The sequence below is a fragment of the Macaca thibetana genome, chromosome 15, assembly GCF_024542745.1.
Source record: "Macaca thibetana thibetana isolate TM-01 chromosome 15, ASM2454274v1, whole genome shotgun sequence".
In the NCBI taxonomy this organism is placed as follows: domain Eukaryota; kingdom Metazoa; phylum Chordata; class Mammalia; order Primates; family Cercopithecidae; genus Macaca; species Macaca thibetana.
Window position 1 is genome coordinate 64,789,223 of NC_065592.1, and position 23,247 is coordinate 64,812,469.

The window sequence follows — 23,247 nt, forward strand, 5'->3', positions numbered from 1 at the left end:
ATCATTAAAAAAGAAAAAGTAACAGTAACCATTCTTGTGTGAGCTGAGTGATAGAAAAATATTTTTTGTTTGTTATTTTTATTCTTTTCTATTTTTTTCAAGTTTTCTGAATTGACCGGTTTTCCTTTGTAATGGTAGGGTGGGGCAGTAGATGTGGAGGTAATAAGTGATATTTGCTTTTTAGAACATGAATCCTCTCTATGTTAGGTTTGTTGATTAGTGGATTCATCTACAAACCATCCCTTCTCTGTTGCCACCTTCTAGCTAGCCAGCCAGGAATAACCATGTGATTCAGGTTCAGGTCAATGAAACAAGAAGAGAAGACTGCTGGGTGAGCTTCTGGGAAAGTTTTTGCCTTCCTGACATAAAGGAATATATTCAGCAGCCATATCACTTCACATCTGTAACAGCTTTCTTGAGATATAATTAAACATCATACAGTTTGCCCATTTCAAGTATACAAATCAATGTTTTTTAGTATATTGACGGAGTTGTGCAACTATAACCACAACCAATTTTAAAACATTTTTATCAACCCCAAAAGAAACTCTATATCCATTAGCAGTCACTTCCCATACTCCCTTAACCCCCACTCCAGCCCTGGGCAACCACTAATCTACTTTCTTTCTCTAGATTTGTCTACTCTAGACATTTCAAATAAATGGAATCATGCAATATGTGATCTTTTGTCACCATCCTCTTTCACTTTGCATAATGTCTTCAGGGATCATTCACGTTATAGCATGTAGCAGTACTTTATTGCTTTTTATTTTCTTTATTCCTTTTTTATTAGTTTATTACTTTATTCCTTTTTTATTCATCATTTAGATATCTATCCATTAATCAGTTGATAGACATCTGGGTTTTCTCTTCACTTTTTGACTCACGCATACTGATGCTATGACCATTTGTAAATGTATCCAATTCACAAACACTTGAATTGGTTTGTGTTTGTATGAATGTATGCTTTCATTTCTCTTTCTCTTGGATACATTCCTAGGAGTGAATTTCTGGCTCATACGATAACTCTATGCTTAACTTTTTAAGGAACTTCCAGACTCTTCTCCAAAGCATCCGTATCCTTTTCATTCCCACCAACAATGTATGAATGCCTTCACATTTTGCCCTTCCCTCTTCCTTCTTGCAAAAATGCAATCCTGATGCCTGAAAGTAGAGTAGCCAGCTTAAAACTAAGAGGCACAAACACGAACACATTAAGGATAGCAGAGAAGAAAGACCCAGTCTAGATTTCTACTTACCTCTAGACTTTCTTTTATTTGGGAGGAAAAATTCCTATTTGATTAAGGTATTTTAAATAGGGTCATCCAATAATTACAAAGAAGGCAAACCTCTTCCAAACATACAATGTCATTCTATTCAGAGAATAAACTTCTCCTTGATCTTTATATGCTAATTTATAACAGAACCATCTTTTTAAAATTTATAGCTACATATAATATTTAAATTACCTTGAAATTATAAGATAAACCAATGTATTTCCATCTGATCTTATTTTTTATAAAATGTATTATTCTGTTAATGCAATAAATATTAATAATGACCAATATATGAACTAAGCAAAGTAAGCAAACCAGTAATCAAAGACTCTTCTAAGTACTTTAAAAATGTATTCATTCGGTCTTGTAAATAACTCTGTGAGATAGGTAAAACTACTTTCCCCCATTTTATATATAAAGAAATTGACGCACACAGGATCTAAATAACTTGCCCAAGGTCACACAGCTAGTGTCAGAACCAGCATTCAAAGTCAGGCAGAATTCCTACTTAACCCTAAAGTATTGCCTCCCCTGTAGAGCAGCTTAGCAATTTTAGGATAGAAGATTAATAAATAGTAGCCTGAAAATGTATAAAGCAGTATGTGTGTGTATGTGCATGTGTGCATGCGTGCTCATTTATGTTATACTCTACTCTCACAGTGAAATGAGTAATAAGGGGACAACTATTTTTTAGCACCCACCAAATGCCAGGTATTATATACAATGCTCAACAAGTATTCTCTCACTAAATCCTCGTAACAGCCAGGAAGAAGACAATATCTTCATTTATAGGCAAAGAATCTGAGACCCAGTAAAGTTAAATAACGTGCCCAGTTTCACACAACTGATAATTAGATAAATGATAACTAGATTTGGATACAAAATCAAATCTGCTCTGTTCAAAGCTAATGCTCTCTCTACCATACAATAAAGTTTACCTGTTTAGGTTATTCATATGCTAAATTGGAAACTCCACATGACTATATAAGCTCTTATGGTTTTATATTTATCACTCTCATTATTATCTCTTTGTAACTACTCATACGCTTTAACTTTCTGAAAATACGTTCCCATCCTTTCTGCCAAAATACCTGAAATTTCTACTACAAAAATATAACTTAAAAGGAAAACACATGATCCTGGAAAAATATTACATAAACAAACCCCTCCAGAGAGGGTCCACACTGATAATTTCATGTTAGTCCAATAATATTCCATTATCTACCTGTCTGGATCATATTCCTTCCAGTATTTCTCATGACTGTGATATATCAGTAATTCTCTCCCTTTATTAACAATCACTTACTCTTCTCAAAGTAGTGTTTCTTAGCCAACAAACATTTAAAACTTCCCCTAAAAAAAAAGTTTTCCTGAACTTGCTATTTCCTCTAGCTGTTAGAGGCACAGCCAGGTCTAATATCAAAGGCACCTCTGCTTCTAGATTTAGGCAAGCATGTAAAGACACCACCTTCTACTTGGTAAATCTTACCTATGCATGTCTTTATCAGGGTCTTAATTACTGCGTCAATATTTTAACACTGAAAGTGTTGTAAGGGGCCACTTTTGGAATGTGCTCAGAGGAAATTACTGCCTGGTTTTATAAAACTTCTGTAATTTGACCCCATGCCAATGATACATCTTTCTTCCAATATGAATAATGGAAAATATCCTTTATTAATCACTATCTATAAGCCAGGTCTGCTAGGCATGGATTTTCATTCTCATCCCTTTAATGTCTGTTCTTTCCATTCTTTGTTTATTCCCACCTCTGTATCTCTGCTTAACCATGCCCTTAGTCTGAATGCCATCTCTCCTCTCTAACCTGCCATCATTCTAAGCCTAGCTAAATCACAAGTTCCTCCCTGAAGCCTTCCCTATACTCATAAGCCCACACTGAGCAGCACCTTCTGTAGATTCTCGTAGCATTAAAAGCTGTACCTCTTCATTTCATCCTTAATTATATTCTGCTTGAAGTCGCTCATGAGTTGTCATTCTTGTTCTCTAACAATTGTGCATATTTTCTATAGTATCAGACCAATTCACACATTTTATCTCCTAGAATATATATACAACACAGTGACAAGAAAAAATACATTAAATAAATTAATAACATAAACAAGATGATAGCTTAAGAAACCAATCTACTTTTAAGCGTCATACTTACAAAGAATATTGGTAACATAAATCTCCTGTTTCTTTTCTTTATATATATATATACTTTTAAGTTCTGGGGTATATGTGCAAAATGTGCAGGTTTGTTATATAGGTATACATGAGCCGTGTTGGTTTGCTGCACCATCAATTCATCATTTACATTACGTATTTCTCCTAATGCGATCCCTCTCCCAGTCCGCACCCCCGACAGGCCCTGGTGTGTGATGTTCCCCTTCCTGTGTCCATGTGTTCTCACTGTTCAACTGCTACTTATTAGTGAGAACATGTGCTGTTTGGTTTTCTGTCCTTGTGATAGTTTGCTCAGAATGATGGTTTCCAGCTTCATCCATGATCCTGCAAAGGACATGAACTCATCCCTTTTTGTGGCTGCATAGTATTTCATGGTGTATATGTACAACATTGTCTTTATCCAGTCTATTATTGATGGACATTAGGGTTGGTTCCAAGTCTTTGCTATTGTGAATAGTGCCACAATAAACATACGTGTGCATGTGCCTTTATAGCAGCATGACTTATGATCCTTTGGGTATATACCCAGTAATAGAATTACTTGGGTCAAATGGTATTTCTAGTTCTAGATCCTTGAGGAATCGCCACACTGTCTTCCACAATGGTTGAACTAATTTACACTCCCACCAACAGTGTCAAAGCATTTCTATTTCTCCGCATCCTGTCCAGCATCTGTTGTTTCCTGACTTTTTAATGATCACCATTCTAACTGCTGTGAGATGGTAACTCATTGTGGTTTTGATTTGCATTTCTCTGATGACCAGTGATGATGAGCATTTTTTCATGATTGTTGGTTGCACAAATGTCTTCTTTTGAGAAGTGTCTGTTCATATCCTTTGCCCACTTTTTGATGGGGTTGTTTTTTTCTTGTAAATTTGTTTAAGTTCTTCATAGATTCTGGATATTAAACCTTTGTCACATGGATAAATTGCAAAAATTTTCTCCCATTCAGTAGGTTGCCTGTTCACTCTCATAATAGTTTCTTCTGCTCTGCAGAAGCTCTTCAGTTTAATTAGATCCCATTTGTCTATTTTAGCTTTTGTTGCCATTGCTTTTGGTGTTTTAGTCATGAAGTCTTTGCCCATGCCAATGTCCTGAATGGTATGGCCTAGGTTTTCTTTTAGGGCTTTTAGGTCTTACATTTGTCTTTAGTCCATCTTGAGTTAATTTTTGTGTAAGGTGTAAGGAAGGGATCCGGTTTCAGCTTTCTGCATATGGCTAGCCAGTTTTCCCAGCACCATTTATTAAATACAGAATCCTTTCCCCATTGCTTGTTTTTGTCAGGCCTGTCAAAGATCAGATGGTTGTAGATGTGTGGTGTTATTTCTGAGGCCGCTGTTCTGTTCCATTGGTCTATGTATCTGTTTTGGTACCAGTACCATGCTGTTTTGATTACTGTAGTCTTGTAGTATGAAGTCAGGTAGCGTGATGCCTCCAGCTTTGTTCTTTTTCCTTAGGATCATCTTGGCTATGCGGGCTCTTGTTGGTTCCATATGAAATTTAAAGTAGTTTTTCCCAATTCAGTGAAGAAAGTCAATGGCAGCTTGATGTGGATAGCACTGAATCTATAAATTACTTTGGGCAGTATGGCCATTTTCACAATATTGATTCTTCCTACCCATGATCATGGAATGTTTTTCCATTTGTTTGTGTCCTCTTTTACTTCCTTAAGCAATGGTTTGTAGTTCTCCTTGAAGAGGTCCTTCACATCCCTTGTAAGTTGGATTCCTAGGTATTTTATTCTCTTTCTAGCAACTGGAAGTGCATGGGAGATCACTCATGATTTGGTTCTCTGTCTGTTATTGGCGTATAGGAATGCTTGTGATTGTTGCACATTGATTTTGTATCCTGAGACTTTGCTGAAGTTGATTCTCAGCTTAAGGAGATTTTGGCTAAGACAATGGGGTTTTCTAAATATACAGTCATGTCGTCTGCAAACAGAGGCAATTTGACTTCCTCTCTTCCTAATGGAATACCCTTTCTTTTTCTTGCCTGATTGCCCTGGCCAGAACTTAAAATGCTATGTTGAATAAGAGTGGTGAGAGAGGGTATCCTTGTCTTGTGCTGCTTTTCAAAGGGAATGCTTCCAGTTTTTGCCCATTCAGTATGATATTGGCTGTGGGTTTGTCATAAATAGCTCTTATTATTATGAGACACATTCCATTGATACCTAGTTTATTAAGAGTTTTTAGCATGAAGGGCTGCTGAATTTTGTCGAAGGCCTTTTCTGCATCTATTGAGATAATCATGTGGTTTTTGTCTTTGGTTCTGTTTATGTGATGGATTTTGTTTATTAATTTGCCTATGTTGAACCAGGTTTGCATCCCAGGGATGAAGCTGACTTGATCTTGGTGGATAAGCTTTTTGATGTGCTGCTGGATTCGGTCTGCCAGTATTTTATTGAGGATTTTCACACTGATGTTCATCAGGGATATTGGTCTAAAATTCTCTGTTTTTGTTGTATCTCTGCCAGGCTTCGGTATCAGGATGATGCTGGCCTTATGAAATGAGTTAGGGAGGATTCCCTCTTTTTCTACTGACTGGAATAGTTTCAGAAGGAATGGTACCAGCTCCTCTTTGTACGTCTAGTAGAATTCAGTTGTGAATCCATCTGGTCCTGGGCTTTTTTCAGTTGGTAGGCTATTAATTATTGCCTCAATTTCAGAACCTGTTATTGATCTATTCAGAGATTCACCTTCTTCCTGGTTTAGTCTTGGGAGGGTGTATGTGTCCAGGAATTTATCCATTTGTTCTAGATTTTCTAATTTATTTTTGTAGAGGTGTTTATAGTATTATCCAATGGTAGTTTGTATTTGTGTGGGAGCAGTGGTGATATTCCCTTTATCATTTTTTTATTGCATCTATTTGATTCTTCTCTCTTTTCTTCCTTATTAGTCTTGCTAGTGGTCTATTTTGTTGATCTTTTCAAAAAACCAGCTCCTGGATTCATTGATTTTTTGAAGGGATTTTTGTGTCTCTATCTCCTTCAGTTCTGCTCTGATCTTAGTTATTTCTTGCCTTCTGCTAGCTTTTGAATTTGTTTGCTCTTGCTTCTCTAGTTCTTTTAATTGTGATGTTAGGGCACTGATTTTGATCTTTCCTGCTTTCTCTTGTGGGTGTTTAGTGCTATAAATTTCCCTCTACTTACTTCCTTAAGTGTGTCCCAGAGATTCTGGTACACTGTGTCTTTGTTCTCATTGGTTTCCAAGAACATCTTTATTTCTGCCTTCATTTTGTTATTTACCCAGTAGTCATTCAGGAGCCGGTTGTTCAGTTTCCATGTAGTTGTGCGATTTTGAGTGAGTTTCTTTTTTTTTTTTTTTTTGAGACGGAGTCTCGTTCTGTCGCCCAGGCTGGAGTGCAGTGGCCGGATCTCAGCTCACTGAAAGCTCCACCTCCGGGGTTTATGCCATTCTCCTGACTCAGCCTCCCGAGTAGCTGGGACTATAGGCGCCCACCACCTCGCCCGGCTAGTTTTTTGTATTTAGTAGAGATGGGGTTTCACCGTGTTAGCCAGGATGGTCTCAATCTCCTGACCTCGTGATCCGCCCGTCTCGGCCTCCCAAAGTGCTGGGATTACAGGCTTGAGCCACCGCACCCGGCTTTGAGTGAGTTTCTTAATCCTGAGTTCTAATTTGATTGCACTGTGGTCTGAGAGACAGTTTGTTGTGATTTCTGTTCTTTTACATTTGCTGAGGAGTGTTTTATTTCCAATTATGTGGTCAATTTTAGAATAAGTGCGATGTGGTGCTGAGAAGAATATATTCTGTTGATTTGAGCTGGAGAGTTCTGTAGATGTCTATTAGGTCTGCTTGGTCCAGAGCTGAGTTCAAGTCCTGGATATCCTTGTAAATTTTCTGTCTCGATCTGTCTAATATTGACAGTGGAGTGTTAAAGTCTCCTATTATTATTGTGTGGGAGTCTAAGTCTCTTTGTAGGTCTCTAAGGACTTGCTTTATGAATCTGGGTGCTCCTGTATTGGGTGCATATATATTTAGGATAGTTAGCTCTTGTTGAATTGATCCCTTTACCATTATGTAATGGCCTTCTTTGTCTCTTTTGATCTTTGTTGGTTTAATGTCTGTTTTATCAGAGACTAGGATAGCAACCCCTGCCTTTTTTGATTGCCATTTGCTTGGTAGATCTTCCTCCATCCCTTTATTTTGAGCCTATCTGCGTCTTTGCATGTGAGATGGTTCTCCTGAATACAGCATACCAATGGGTCTTGACTCTTTATCCAATTTGCCAGTCTGTGTCTTTTACTTGAGGCATTTAACCCATTTACATTTAAGGTTAATACTGTTATGTGTGAATTTGATCCTGTCATTATGACGTTAACTGGTTATTTTGCCCATTAGTTGATGCATTTGCTTCATAGCGTCGATGGTCTTTACAATTTAGCATGTTTTTGCAGTGGCTGGTACCTGTTCTTCCTTTCCATGTTTAGTGCTTCCTTCAGGAGCTCTTGTAAGGTAGACCTGTTGGTGACAAAATCTCTCAGCATTTGCATGTCTGTAAAGGATTTTATTTCTCCTTCATTTAAGAAGCTTAGTTTGGCTGTATATGAAATTCTGAGTTGAAAATTCTTTTCTTTAAGAATGTTGAACATTGGCCTCCCACTCTCTTCTGGCTGTAGGGTTTCTGCCAAGAGATCCACTGTTAGTCTGATGGGCTTCCCTTTGTGGGTAACCCAACCTTTCTCTCTGGCTGCCCTTAACATTTTTTCCTTTACTTCAACATTGGTGAATCTGACGACTATGTGTCTTGGGGTTGCTCTTCTCAAGGAATATCTTTGTGGTGTTCTCTGTACTTCCTGAATTTGAATGTTGGCCTGCCTTGCTAGGTTGGGGAAGTTCTCCTGGATAATATCCTGAAGAGTGTTTTCTAAGTTCGTTCCACTCTCCTCATCACTTTCAGGTACACCAATCAAACGTAGATTTGGTCTTTTCACATAGTCCCATATTTCTTGGAGGCTTTGTTCATTTGTTTTACTCTTTTTTCTCTAATCTTGTCTTCTCATTTTATTTCATTAATTTGATCTTCAATCATGGATATCCTTTCTTCCACTTGATCGAATTGGCTATTGAAGCTTGTGTATGCTTCATGAATTTCTCATGCTGTGTTTTTTAACTGCATCAGGTCATTTATGTTCTTCTCTACACTGGTTATTCTAGTTAGCACTCCTTTAACCTTTTTTCAAGATTTTTAGCTTCCTTGCAATGGGTTAGAACATTCTTTAGCTCGAAGAAGTTTGTTATTACTCATCTTCTGAACCCTACATCTGTCAACTCGTCCAAGTCATTCTCCATCCAATTTTGTTCCCCTGCTGGCAAGGAGTTGTGATCTTTCGGAGGAGAAGAGGTGTTCTGGTTTTGGGAATTTTCAGCCTTTCTGCTCTGGTTTCTCCCCATCTTTGTGGTTTTCTCTACCTTTGGTCTTTGATGTTGGTGACTTATGGATGGGGTTTTGGTGTGGATGTCCTTTTTGTTGATGTTGAAGCTATTCCTTTCTGTTTGTTAATTTTCCTTCTAATGGGCACCTCAATCTCAGATCTGGTGGAGTCTGCCAGACGTCCAGTCCAGACCCTGTCTGCCTGGGTATCAGCAGTGGAGGCTATAAAACAGCAAGTATTGCTGCCTTATCCTTCCTCTGGAAGCATCGTCCCAGAGGGGCACCTGCCAGATGCCAGCCAGAGTTCTCCTGTAAGAGTTGTCCGTCGGCCCCTACTGGGAGGTGTCTCCCAGTCAGGCTACGCGGTGGTCATGGACCCACTTGAGGAGGCAGTCTGCCCATTATTAGAGCTCAAATGTGCTGGGAGAACCACTGCTCTCTTCAGAGCTGTCAGGCAGGGACGTTTAAGTCTGCAGAAGCTGTGCCCACAGCTGCCCCTTCCCCCAGGGGCTTTGTCCCAGGAAAATGACGGTTTTTATCTATAAGTCCCTGACTAGGGCTGCTGCCTTTTGATCAGATATGCCATGTCCTCAGAGCTGGAATCTACAGAGGCAGTCAGTCTTGGCGAGCTGCGGTGGGCTCCGCCCAGTTCACACTTCCCAGCAGCTTTGTTTACACTGTGAGCATAAAACCACCTACTCAAGCCTCAGCAATGGTGGACGCCCCTCCTCCCACCAAGCTCCAGCATCCCAGGTCGTTCACAGACTGCTGCGCTAGCAACAAGGATTTCAAGTCAATGGATCTTAGATTGCTGGGCTCCGTGGGCATGGGACCCGCCAAGCCAGGCACTGGAGAGAATCTCCTGGCCTGCCAGTTGTGAAGATTGTGGGAAAAGCGGAGTATTTGAGCGGAAGTGTACCATTCCTGCCAGTACAGTCTCTCACAGCTTCCCTTGGCTAGGAAAGAGAAATCCCCCGACCCCTTGCACTTCCCGGATGAGGTGACGCCCCGCCCTGCTTCAGCTCACCCTCCGTGGGCTGTACCCACTGTCCAACCAGTTTGAATGAGATGAACAAGGTACCTCAGTTGGAAACGCAGAAATCACCCATCTTCTGCATAGATCTTGCTAGAGTTGCATACTGGAGCTGTTCCTATTTGGCCATCTTGGAAGCACTCAAATCACCTGTTTCTTAAACCAAATCTAAAACTATTTCTGAGCTCTTTCAAGAATGTCCAGTTCTGCTTTAAAGTTATAATACCAAAATTCTTAAAATATATTTAGTTCAGAATTTTATTTCAGACTCCAAACCCAGTATCTTGAGGTTCTGCCAACACATTAAATATGCACATTGCTTACCAACATCAATGGCCACAACTTAAAAATAATCTTTAAGTTTCCTACTACAAAAGTCTAGGTTTAGATATTTGAAATCACAATGTATGATCTATATTTGCACAGTGGAAATGTCTAATTAAATCCCAAATTATCATTATATCCAGGCTTACATTTCATTAAACAGGCAAACCTTAACAAGTCCATTACACAATTTTAACAACTAATGTGTCTGAAATGACCATAATTAGTCCAATTAGTTTTCATTGAACCTGTCAGACAAAATATCATGCAATCTGAATCATTTTTAAAAACTTGCATTTTAAACCTTTGTAAATCGCTGATAATAGGTGGTTCCACACCAGGTGGGAAGGAGCAGACTATCCGAATTAATTGTATCTAAAATACACTAGAAAAAGTAAGAAAAAAATCACAAAAAGAGAGAGAAAAATTTTCTACTGGCTCTCACATTACTCAAGCTTATGAAATTTACAGCCACAAGCAGAAGTGAAACAAGGCCAAAACATATGAAAGAACATTGCCAGTATTACTTAATAAAAAGCTAATGATGAGCTTTCCATAGGAAAAACAGATAGAAAGAAAAAAAAAATAAGGTGGATACATTCACCAAGAAAAGTCATTTCCCCATAAAGACAAAATTTATATTAATTTACATCATTAAGTACAGAATTAATCTCTCCGTGACTGAATAAAATAAAGATAAAAATAAATTTATTTTCTCCCTATACAGTTTATTAGAATTTGTGCCATAAAGAATTTCTGGACATTTGTTCTTAAATGTATTTTGCAAGGACATAAAAGAAGGAACCATACCTGTTTTACCAATGACATCTTGTAATTCAGTCATAGAACTGATTATTGCAGCAAGAAGGTCAGAACTGGTGAGCCAACTGAGCGCTTGTAAACAACGCAACTGCTCCTTTTGATGTTCTATAAAATTGAAAAAATCCATTGTAAAATTCTACAAAACTTTATTAAAATCTATATTTAAAATTCATAGCAGTGTTCAGCTATTTAAGAAACAGATCAAACCCTATTGTGAACATTGCCTACTGTGGAAAAATCTATTAAGAAATGTTAGATTAGCTCGACCTAATTTACAAATAACTGTAAATGACACCAAAAAAACAGAAAAAAGAAATTTTCTTTGGTTGTACTTACACTACTTAATAGTCTGCTTTTTAAAAATAAAAACAAGTCAATTCTTCAAAATAGTTAAGCATTCAAAAACAACTGGAAAATTTACATTTGTCTCATTTTCATACAATTCTTCAATATATTTTTAACCCATTTCATACTTATTCATAGAAACTGAAAATAAATCATACTGATAATTTGAAATAGGGCAGTTTTTGATTGACATAACTGAAAAATCACTGTATAAACTCTTTGCTTTACTGCAGAGGATTCCAATATAAAACAAGACAAAGTTCAAATTATACATATTTGTCACCTTCGCTTAAAAAAAAAAAAACAGCCTAATTTATACAAAATATTCACTTATCCATACACACATATACATACATATGGAGACTATGTTATATTATTTGGCATATTACATGATTTTTTTAAAGTTTTTCCATAATAGCCAGATATAGTCACACTGTATATTTCACTTACATGCAACCTATATTTTTAAAAGCACAAATTATCTTACTTGGAAGTTGATGCTTGTCTTTGGGCTCTCCTGTGCACACTAACATGCCTATGCCTTCTTTGAAACTCTCCATCCAGGTAAAAAGAGAGGCACATGATTGGCCCAAAATCTTGAGTCTGTTTGCTGCCAAAATTGCAATAACAACTTTCCGAAATATACGTATCAATCCTTTGAATATTTTCTTTTTCATCTTGGCTTCCTCTTGCTTCTTTTCCTCTACAGTTGACAAAGCCTGGGCTAGAGTTCTAATTTCCAATTTGAACAACTCAAAGGTGTTGACCTGCTCCTGGAGAAAATCTCTCTGTGTAGACAAGGCGCATGATCGGCTATAGAGGGGATATAAGGCACCAGCCATCAATGCACAGGCTGCCAGCAAGGATGTCTGTTCCCTTTGAGTCTGTGATAACAGTTTTTTGAAGTGCGAATTTTCGAGAACCAACTGTTCATGTGACTTCTCAATATGGTTCAATTTTTCCATATTTTTTTCAGCAATTTCTTGAAATTTCTATGGAAGAGGTCAAACAATATATTTGATCATGAAACATAGAGGCATTATATTAATTTCCCTTTACGCAAAGAAAACAAACTTTTGCTGACAACCACTTCTTCCTCTTCAAAAGATACATGTGCTAAAACAGCCAAAATATAAATAAGATAGATAGGGCAACAGTGAGCCAAACAGCTTAGATCTGAATGTGCACATTGATTTTTAAATCCTCTCACATAGAAGCTTTACGTAAAGTAGAACACATAAATTTCAGAGTATTTCATGAATTTCCTATAGACTTACACATAAATACACAAATTTAGAAAAGAAAAATATGCTTTCTCTGTATAATTTCTCTTCCTCCACTCCTCACTAATTCTTCATTCCTACTTTTAAACAGAAATGACACTGCCAATAGAGGGGTTCTTAGATGTAAAAAAGACTTTACTTTTTACCAAAATAAATAACCGGTTCAATCAATGATATAATGAATAGCACGGTCTACCATTTACTGCATGAGAAGGCACTGTCTCTCATGGATACTCACTTATTTCAGTTTCTGTCTTACCTCCTCATGACAGAAAGCTGTACGCAGCGCATCTCCAGTGGTGACAGGAAATACTAATTGTGACCTGGGCCTCAGCAGCCCTCTGCTCCTTTTTGCCTAATCAAGGTGCTTACAATCCAAAACTTAATTTGAAATAAAAAGAAATTTAACTGTAGGAACCACAATTAATCACTAGAAAATAAACTGGCTCTCTCTATGAAATCTTAACCTAATCAGTAAGGAATCTTGAAAGACAGAGTAAAATCAAGAAGGGCAAGGCACAATGGCTCACGCCTGTAATCCCCGTGTTTGGGAGGCTGAGGTGAGAGGGTTGCTTGAGCTCAGGAGTTTGAGACCATCCTGGGCAACATAGCAAGACCCCATCTCCACAAATAAAAATTTTAAAAAAATTAGACAAGAATGGTGGTGCACACCTATAGTTACAGCTACTCGGGAGGCTGAGGCCAGAGAATCAATTGAATCCAGGAGGTTCAGGCTGCAGTGAGCCATGATCATGCCACTGCACTCCAGCCTAGATAACAGGGCAAGACTCTGTCCAAAAAAAAAAATAATAATAAAATAAAATTAAAAATTAAAAAAGGAAGAAGACAAAAGAAAAGAAGAAAGAAGAAAGAAGAAGAAGAAGATAACAGATCCCAATTTGCTTTACTATTCACTTATTATTCAATAAACATTTATTGGGGCCAGGCATAAGGGCTCACACCTATAATCCCAGCACTTTTGGAGGCCAAAGTGAGAGGATCGCTTGAGAGCAGGAGTTTGGGACCAACCTGGGCAACACAGTAATATCCTGTCTCTACAAAAAAATTAAAAAATAATCAGCCAAGTGCGGTGGTACGTGTATAGTTCTTGCTACTCAAGCGGGTGAAGGTGGGAGGATCTCTTTAGTCCAGGAATTTGAGACCAGCCTAGGTGACAGTGCAAGACCCTGTCTCCACAAAAAAAAAAAAAAAAAAAAAAAAAAAATTGCATTGATTAGTTACTAAATTACACGTACTCGGAAAAGGGACAAGTAAATCAGCTAGTGTGGTATAACGCTATGATAGAGACATTCCAGGTTGCCAGAGGAATACAAAAGGGCACTAAAACAAACTTTGGCAGCCATATTCTATCAATGGGACTATGTCCCAGAACTCCACAGAAAGACCACTAGTAAAGCAAGTGGTGTCCCACAGGGAGTGCTAAAAGGAGCAAGAAACTCTGAGAAGCAGTAGCTATGCAGACTGCTTGCAAGAGGATGTGCGACAACCCTCTTAAAGCAGGCACACTTTAAGGAAAAATAAAACTTGTCACTTGACTTGTAGCTAGATTAAAGCAGGAAGACTCGCATGTGGAAAAGGAAGAGCCAGAAAATAGCACAGTATGCTCTAAGGATGGCAATAATTCAGAATACCTGAAGAACTGAGAGAAATGATGGAAATTTGGAAAGTACACAGGTAACAGAGGACTGAGTACCTAATGTGCTATACTAAGAAAGTTAACTTTATCTGGAGAGGTATGAGAAGCCATAAAATCCTGGAACTGTCCTATTGTTAGTAAAGGGATGTGAGAATTAGAAACATAATAAAGATGGCCAGGGGTAGCAGTAGAGTTGCAGCAGTTGGGAGTAGGATGAGGGGAACAAATGAAAATCACAAAGGTTAATTCCATATTCTCTTCAAAATCAATTTCATCTGTTCAATTAGAGGAAAAAAAGAAAGTTACAGAAAACCTAGAAAATATAAGAGGCAAACTAGCAATACTTGGGTAAATGAAAATAAAAGTGAACCTCAGTGTCTCAGGCAGAAGTGGTTTCAACAAAAATTACACACAAAATTACAAGAAAAATTGTGCGTGTAGATACAGGTAGAGATAGAGACACTGTATCCTAAAGTCAGTATCTTAATAATGGAGAAAAACCTAAAGCATTCTTACCAAGTTCCGGAGCAAGGCAAGAATACCCACTATCTCCAGTAGTATTTAACATTGTATTTGGTGTGTTATTAGCCAGTGCAACTAGGCAACAAAAAGCAAGTAGAGACATAAGAACTGGCAAAGAAGAAGTAAAACTATCTCTACTTGTAGAACATGTGATCATAAATCTAGAAATACCAAAAGATCCAATGACAGAATTCAAACAAGAAAAAAAGCCAGTAAGGTTAAAATATATGAAATTAACATACACAAAAATCAACAGCTTTTTGTTCACAGCAACATTATTCACAATAGCCAAAAAGGTAGGAAAAAACAGAAATGCCTAACAGGGGATGAATGAATCAACAAAATGTGGTATATCCACACAACAGAATATTATTCAGCCTTAAAAAGGAATGGAGAACTAATACATGGTACAACATAAATTGAAAAATTATGCTAAAAGAAAGAAACCAGACACAAAAGGCCACATTTGTATGACTCCATTTATATAAAATACACAGACTAGGAAAATTTGTAGACACAGAAAACACATTTTTGGTCACCAGGGGCTGAGGAGAAGAAGGAACAAGGAGTGACTGCTTAACGGGTTCAGCGTTTCTGTTCGGAGTGATGAAAAGTTCAGGAGCTAAATAGTGGTGATGGTTGTGCAATACTATGAACATACTTAATGCCACTGAACTATATACTTTAAAAGGATCAAAATGGTAAATTATATGTCATGTATATTTTACCACAATTTAAAATATCAATATCCTTAATATATACAGATAAACAAAAAAGAAGATAACGGAAGAGAAAACTCCATTTAGAATTCCATAATAAAAAAGATAGAATAATTTAGGAATCAATTTAGCCTGAAATGTAAAAAATCTATATGAGGAAAAGTTTTAAATACAGCTGAAAGATACAAAATAATACTTCAAACTTCAACAGCCTAACTCATCACAAAGATTCAATTATTCCTAAGTAAATTGATAAACATAGTGCAATTCTACTAAAAAACAAAGCAGTTTTTTCCTGGAGCTAGGCAAGTTGAGTTTAACCCTGAAAAAGAAGAGGAATGAGAGGGGAACAGCCCCACCACATACTGAAACACCAACAAAACCTCTAATTAAGGCTGGGCACGGTGGCTCACCCCTGTAATCCCAACACTTTGGGAGGCCAAGGCAGGTGGATCACCTGAGATCAGGAGTTTGAGACCAACCTGGCCGATATGGTGAAACCCTGTCACTACTAAAAATGCAAAAAAACCATTAGCCAGGCACGGTGGCACAGGCCTGTAATCCTCGCTACTTGGGAGGCTGAGGCAGGAGAACTGCATGAACCTGAAAAGCAGAGGTTGCAACAACCCAAGATCACACCACTGCACTCTAGCTTGGATGACAAAGCAAGACTCTGTCTCAACAAACAAACAAACAAACAAACAAAAAAACCTCTAATTTAAAAATCATGTTATTTGTACATTAAAAAAAAAGACCAATGGAACACAATAAACAGCTAGAAACAGATCTAGGCACAAAAAAAACTTCAGTGATAAAGGTAGCAATTCAAAGCAGTGGGAAAAAGACAGACTAAATGGTGGTGAAATAACTAGATGGCCTTTTGGAAAAAAATATAAAAGTTGATCTACACCTGACATTTTATACAAAAGTAAATTTCAAATAGACCATAAATCTATACGTAAAAAAAAATGAAACCACAGAAATATTAGTAGAAAATGCAGGCAAATTACTTAATCTTGGTATAAAGATAGGATTGCTAAAACTAAAAATCCAGATGCATAAAAAGAAAAGATCAATTAACAGATTAAAAAATACACATTGGAGGGCCAGGCACAGTGGCTCACACCTGTAATCCCAGCACTTTGGGAGGCCGAGGCAGGTGGATCACGAGATCAGGAGATCAAGACCATCCTGGCTAACATGGTGAAACCCTGTCTCTACTAAAAATACAAAAAATTAGCCAGGTGTGGTGGAACGTGCCTGTAATCCCAGTTACTCAGGAGGCTGAGGCAGGAGAATCACTTCAGTCTGGGAGGCGGAGGCTGCAGTGAGCCAAGATCGAGCCACTGCACTCCAGTCTGGGCAACAGAGCAAGACTTGCTATCAAAAAAAAAAAGAATTGGTATTATATAAATAATTTGATTTCAAAGTTTCCAGTTCACTCCTACTAGAACCCAAATCTCAGTGGATACTGTGAGGCCTATTATTTCTCTATTTTAATGGGAATAGTTTGAATATTATAGTGCTTATTCATATTGCAGGCATTGTTCTAAATGCTTTACATATATTCTTTCTAATCCTTATACTAAACTATGAGGTTGGCACAGTTTTACTGATAATAAAATTGAGGTTAAGAGAAGTTACACAATTTGCCCAAACTCCTTCAGCTAGGTTTATCTAATTCTCTTACTAACTTTTTTGTCTTTACTGAACCAAGGTTCTCCCCTCAGGTACCAACATCTCCACATGTCTTCCCCTTCTCCCACTGTCCTCAACCTGATGATCAAGGAGAGGATGATCTGTTCCCTTAGTATACAGGCATTAGCCTCACCACCACTTTTCATAATTTAACATGTTCTGTAGAACCTCCGGGTCCTTTGCCTTCCATCTCCCCTAACACTATTCGAATACTAACAATCTTCAGAGCCCATTTCAGGTTCTGTCTATTCTGTGATTCATTTTACTATCATTTTCCTTCATACTGATCTTGACCTTCTCTGAACTTAAGTTCAGAGAACTTAAGTCACTCAGGCATTTAACTTCTACACTACTTATTTATTTCATGTGTGTATATCTACTCTCCCTCAAATACAAGACTGCTAGTTCCTAGAGGTTAGGAATTATTTACTATAGTGTCTGTCACAGTGCTCTATACCCTATAGATATTTAATAAATATTGAAGGAATTAAATAACCCTTTATAAAATCATCCCTGACTTTGCTTAGCACAGTGTTTTGCCCATAATAGACACGGAATAAATGCCCAATTAATGAAAAAAGCTTTACAATGTAAAGGATTAGAAAAAAGAAAAATATAATTTAAAAAACAAAATTTCCAAATGTAATTTGGAACTTATCTACATGTCAGAATTCTGGTTTAAATTAATTCTGACTTTCCATAGGGAACTACTTTCAGAGGTATTGCATTATTTACTGTGAATTATTCTTGAAGAACAAAGCCTGTTTGATTGTAAGGGTGGAAACAGCTATAGAGCAAATTTGCCTTTAAAAAAAAATCTAATGTTTTCCACCCAAGGAGATTAAAAGCCAGTATTTTTAAAACAAACAGAAGGAACATCGCTTTCACATGGGACAAAAGCATTCCTAGTACTGAAATAACCTGCTCCTCAGTGTGTCTAATTTCAAAAAATAATATTCTCAAATTCCCCCACAAAAACATTCCAATCCTGAAGGAAAAAAACTAAAAATATAGAATGCATATCTTTTACACAAAATTCAATAGCATAACAAAAATACTACATAATTTCACCAGTTTTCCTTTACTCCCTAATAAATTCAAAGTACATCCATAATGGGGAGAAAGGACAGCTTTTTTCCTTAATGAATCAAGGACTTACTTCCTGAAATACATGAGCTTTGAGGGATGCCTTACTGGCTAACAGCACTCTGTGAACTCTGAGACTCTGGGCCAGAAATTAGACACTTCCCTAGGGAGTAAAATTCTTTTGTATCACTCTTGCTCGCTGCGTTCTTGCTCTTTATGTTGGCAAAAGGGCAAATTGCAAACTGGACATTCAATGACATATAGACATCAAAGGACTTCATTTAAAGTGTCTTATTTTTGTAAGTTTCATATCTTGCCTTTTTAAGTTATGGTAATATTTTAAAATATAACAAACATAAATTCACCTGCTTTCTCTATTATGTAAATGTTTCTCTGTTTAAAAATAAGAATACTCTGTAGGAAACTGAAACTCTCAGACATTGCTGATGGGATTGTAAAATAGTGCAGCCATTTTCAAAACCAGTTTGGCAGTTCCTCAAAAAGTTAAACACAGAATTATCATATGATCTAGCAATTCTATTATCTAGTCTTCATATACACACACACATTCTCAAGCCCCATAATGGTTATTTATTTAATTTTAAAACACTATCTTCATTACGTAAATTTAACACAACAAAAATATGTGCCAAAAATGGTATGTGCCTGTGTTTACTGTTTTGTTTCTAAAGCACTGTAAATTATAAAATACCCTTTGGATAAACCACACCCTCAAAAGAACAGAGTTCTTTCTATCGGAAGACTGGGAATAAATGTGTCAATACAGGCAAGATGTATGGATTGCTTATTGTTAAAGAGATATTACCTCTGACTGTCTGGAAAATTAACAATATTATCTCTAAATTCTGATGTGTCCCGTATCTCCCTTCTTTCTGTGCTTTCAGATCCTGGCAACAGGGCCCAGGTTGGCTCCAGTCTCCTCTACTAAGCCTCCTCAAACTTTGACCATCTCCTCTTCTAAATTTATAGCATTCTTTTGGCAACTAATTATGTACAGCCTATGATAAACCTTGTATTATTTACTTTTTCATGTATCTCCCCAATTATACGTTACACTTTTGAGGAAAAAACTATATAGTATACCTCTTTGTTACTACCACAGCATGAAACACAGTGTACTATATATTTGGTATATAACATAGTTTTTTATTAATATTAATTAAATTATGTAAAAATTATCTTGATACTCTTATCTACAGTAGCAATTTTATGATATAGTGTATTAAAACTTCAGTTTCTCAGAAAAAAAACTCTGAGAAATACAAATTAAGAGAACTACCATTTGTGGGTGGCTGACAATGTAGCACTATTTAGACTTTTCTTACATTATCATGTTTAAACATTAGTTAGTCTAGAATCACTTAAAAATGTGAGTTCCAGCCAGGCACAGTAGTTCACGCCTCTAATCCCAGCACTTCCAGAGGCCAAAACAGGCAGATGGCTTGGGAAAACATGGCAAAACCCCATCGCTACAAAAAAAATACAAAAAATTAGCCAGGCGTGGTAGTGCATGCCTATAGTCCCAGCTACTCAGGAGGCTGAAGTGGTAAGATCACCTGAGCCCAGGAGGTCAAGGCTGCAGTGAGTCGAGACTGCAGCACTGCACTCCACCTCGGTGACAGAGTGAGACCCTGTTTCAAAAAAAAAAAAAAAAAAGGAAGAAAGAAAGAAAGAAAAAGAAATATGAGCCGGGCACCGTGGCTCACATCTGTAATCCCAACACTTTGGGAAGTCAAAGCAGGTGTATTGCTTGAGCCCAGGAGTTCAAGGCCAGCCTGGACAACAGGGCAAAACCCCATCTCTACTAAAAAAATACAAAAATTAGCAGAGCATGGAGGCGTGCCCTGTAGTCCCAACTACTCGGGAAGCTGAGGTGGGGGATCTCTTAAGTCTGGGAGGTTAAGGCTGCAGTGAGCTATGATCGCATGACTGCCCTCTAGCCTGGGCAATGTAGTGAGATACTAGCTTTAAAAAAAAAGAAAAAAAAACAAAGGAATATGAGTTCCATAAATATGAAACTGAGATGTCATTACACCTATTTACAGATACTGCTTTATATATAAAAATAGCATTATCTTTCTAAAAGAAGCAGTATTAGAATATAATGTAAAAGGGACTGGAAGATAAGGATGGTAATAAGGTACTAAAACAGTCCATAACATTCACTTTGTAATTTCTAAATGCCAAGCAATGAGCTAGACATTTTACATACAGTTATGTTTATTCTCATCCTGTCCCTAGAACTTCCTTACCACACAAGTAAGTAGTATCAGTTGTCTGAACCTTAGATTCCTCGCTTGTAAAATAGAAATGATACTTAAATGACCTATCTCATATGCCTGTGGTGGGGCTTACATAAGAAAAGACATGCGGCCAGGTGCGGTGGCTCATGCCTGTAATCCCAGCACTTTGGGAGGCCAAAGCGGGAGGATCACAAGGTCAGGAGATCAAGACCATCCTGCCCAACATGGTGAAACCCCGTCTCTACTGAAAATACAAAAATTAGCTGGGCGTGGTGGTGGGCGCCTGTAATCCCAGCTACTCAGGAGGCTGAGGCAGGAGAATCGTCTGAATCCAGGAGGCGGAAGTTGCAGTGAGCCGAGATCAGTGCCATTGCACTCCAGCCTGGGTCACCGGGCAAGACTCCATCTCAAAAAAAAAAAAAAAAGAAAAAGAAAAGACGTGCAAAATATGCAAAAGCATTGAAAATTATATCAAGCACCAAGCAAATTCAACTGCTAATATTGTAATTAACAAAAACAATTTCTAAAGCAATTATTTGAAAAGTAGTCAGAAGTATCTTTCAAAATTTCATTAGAGGTATCCATTCCCGTGGACTCACAGTCTATCAGAACATAGTGTACACGTGATTATATCTAACTCTCTGAATCATTGCAGGCTGGCATGTATACCTTCAGGAATTATCACCTCCAACAATATCAATAAGCTCCACTTTATCTCTGAATTCTTGGAGTTCAATTATGAAGAAAAAGTTTCAACACCTACTAACACTTTATGACTCACCTGGGTTTCTTGCCAAATACACTCTCAATACCATGGTAAAAGAGGAATAAAATGCAACATAGCATGACGAACTTGAATTTCCCTGAGTTTTGTTCTCCATTCTAAACTCACTTGATTTTTACTAAAATGTCAAATAAATCTAAAGTGTTTACAATAAACATTACATCAAGGGTAACTCTTACTTGACAGTAAAAAAACTTTACTTCTAGAAAGGAAGTTCTTGTTCCAATAACTATCTTTTTCAAACAGAAAAGAAACAAGAACATAAATACTAAGATTACAAAAGCAAAGTTAGTAAATGGAATGGTATGTGGCACTGGGCCCAGATACTTTAGTAGGCATAGACACTTGAGATATATTTACATGATGGCTCCAACGTATTTAAATTCAAGAACTACCCAACATGTGGCTAGCAAACTTTACCCAATACTAAAAACATGCTGTGATAGTAAAATCAGGCTGCATTCTCTGCAAATTTCATTTTCCTAGTAGCATTTACACTAATTGTTTTAAAGCTTAGACATTAAAAAAGTCTTAGAAATATTAGATTCTTACAAACATTACTTTTCTAACATCTTTTACATTTTTTCATATAAAATCAATCAAATCCAAATATTGTTTTTTACTTTAATTTAGTGTCTTTTACTAATTACTTCTTTACAATGGCCAAACATTAAACATAAGACTCTAAGAATAAGTTATTTATTTCCCAGCAGATGGAACGTACTGAGGGTTATGCTTATGACACCAAACATCCTCTATAACTCACAATCCTATATAACAACCGGGGATATTTTCCCCCTCGTGTCCTTATCAACGTAATTTTTGAAAATGTATTAAGTAATGTAAAATGAAATTTTTTTATTTGCATTGCACTCTTGGGGGTAAAAAATATAGAATTAATCATAAAATTTCCTAAAATAAAATTTACAGGTCCTATAATATGTATTATAATAACAGCTTATCAAATACAATACCAAAATAAATTGCTGCAGTATATTCAATTATATTTGATAAAAATGCAAATATGTAGGTAAACAATACAGAATTTACGCCAATTTATTTTATTTTATTTTATTTTTGAAAAGAGAAAAAAGTGAATTGCTATGCCTTCTTGTAGATTTCAAACAGTTCAGGACATTGATGAAAAAAGAAGTTGGAAGACTCACACTACCTGATTTTAAGACTTAGTAAAAGGTTAGAGTGATTAAATCAGTATAGTATTGAAAAAAAAAGAATTAGACACATAAATAACTGGAATAGACAAGAAAGTCTAGAGGTAGATTGACACAAACGTGAACTGATTTTTTATAAAAGTGCAACGGCAATTCAGTAAAGGACAGTGATTTCAATAAATGGTACTGGAATGGACATGAATATGAAAAAAAAACTGACCTTAATCCATACCTCAAACCTTTACAGAAACTAACTCAAAATTGATCATAGACCTAGATGTAAAACCTAACACTATAAAACATATAGAAAAAAAAAATGGAGAAAATCTTGGTGCCTATAATCTTAGTCAAAGAGTTCCTACATGTAACATCAAAAGTATAATCCATAAAAAAAACTGATAAGTGGGTCATCAAAATTTGAAACATTTGCTTTGCAAAAGTACTGCTAACAAAACAGTAGAAAATATTTACAAATCACATATCTGACAAATGACTTGAACCTGCGATATGTAAATAACTCTCAAACTTTGATGATAAGAAAACACACAATCCGATTAAAAACTGAGCAAAATATCTGAAAAGATAATTCACCAGAAAAGATATACAAATAGCAAATAAACATATAAATAAATGATTAATTTACTAGGCAGTAGGGAAAATGTAAATAGAAATCACAATGACATGGC

General features: G+C 36.8%; 1 protein-coding gene across 6 annotated transcripts in view; it reads right to left on the reverse strand.

Annotated features, from left to right (window-relative positions):
• Positions 1–23,247, reverse strand: part of CCDC171 (coiled-coil domain containing 171) — a 380,335-nt gene that overhangs the window by 205,273 nt on the left and 151,815 nt on the right. For all 6 annotated transcript variants that reach the window (XR_007719876.1, XM_050761632.1, XM_050761631.1 and 3 more), the window contains 2 exons: positions 11,864–12,368; positions 11,020–11,136 (listed from right to left, as the gene is read on the reverse strand). Coding sequence is in view for 5 of the 6 variants with exons in the window: in XM_050761632.1 (XP_050617589.1) it covers positions 11,020–11,136; positions 11,864–12,368 (622 nt within the window). In the remaining variant the exon portion in view is untranslated. The remainder of the gene's footprint in view (positions 1–11,019; positions 11,137–11,863; positions 12,369–23,247) is intronic.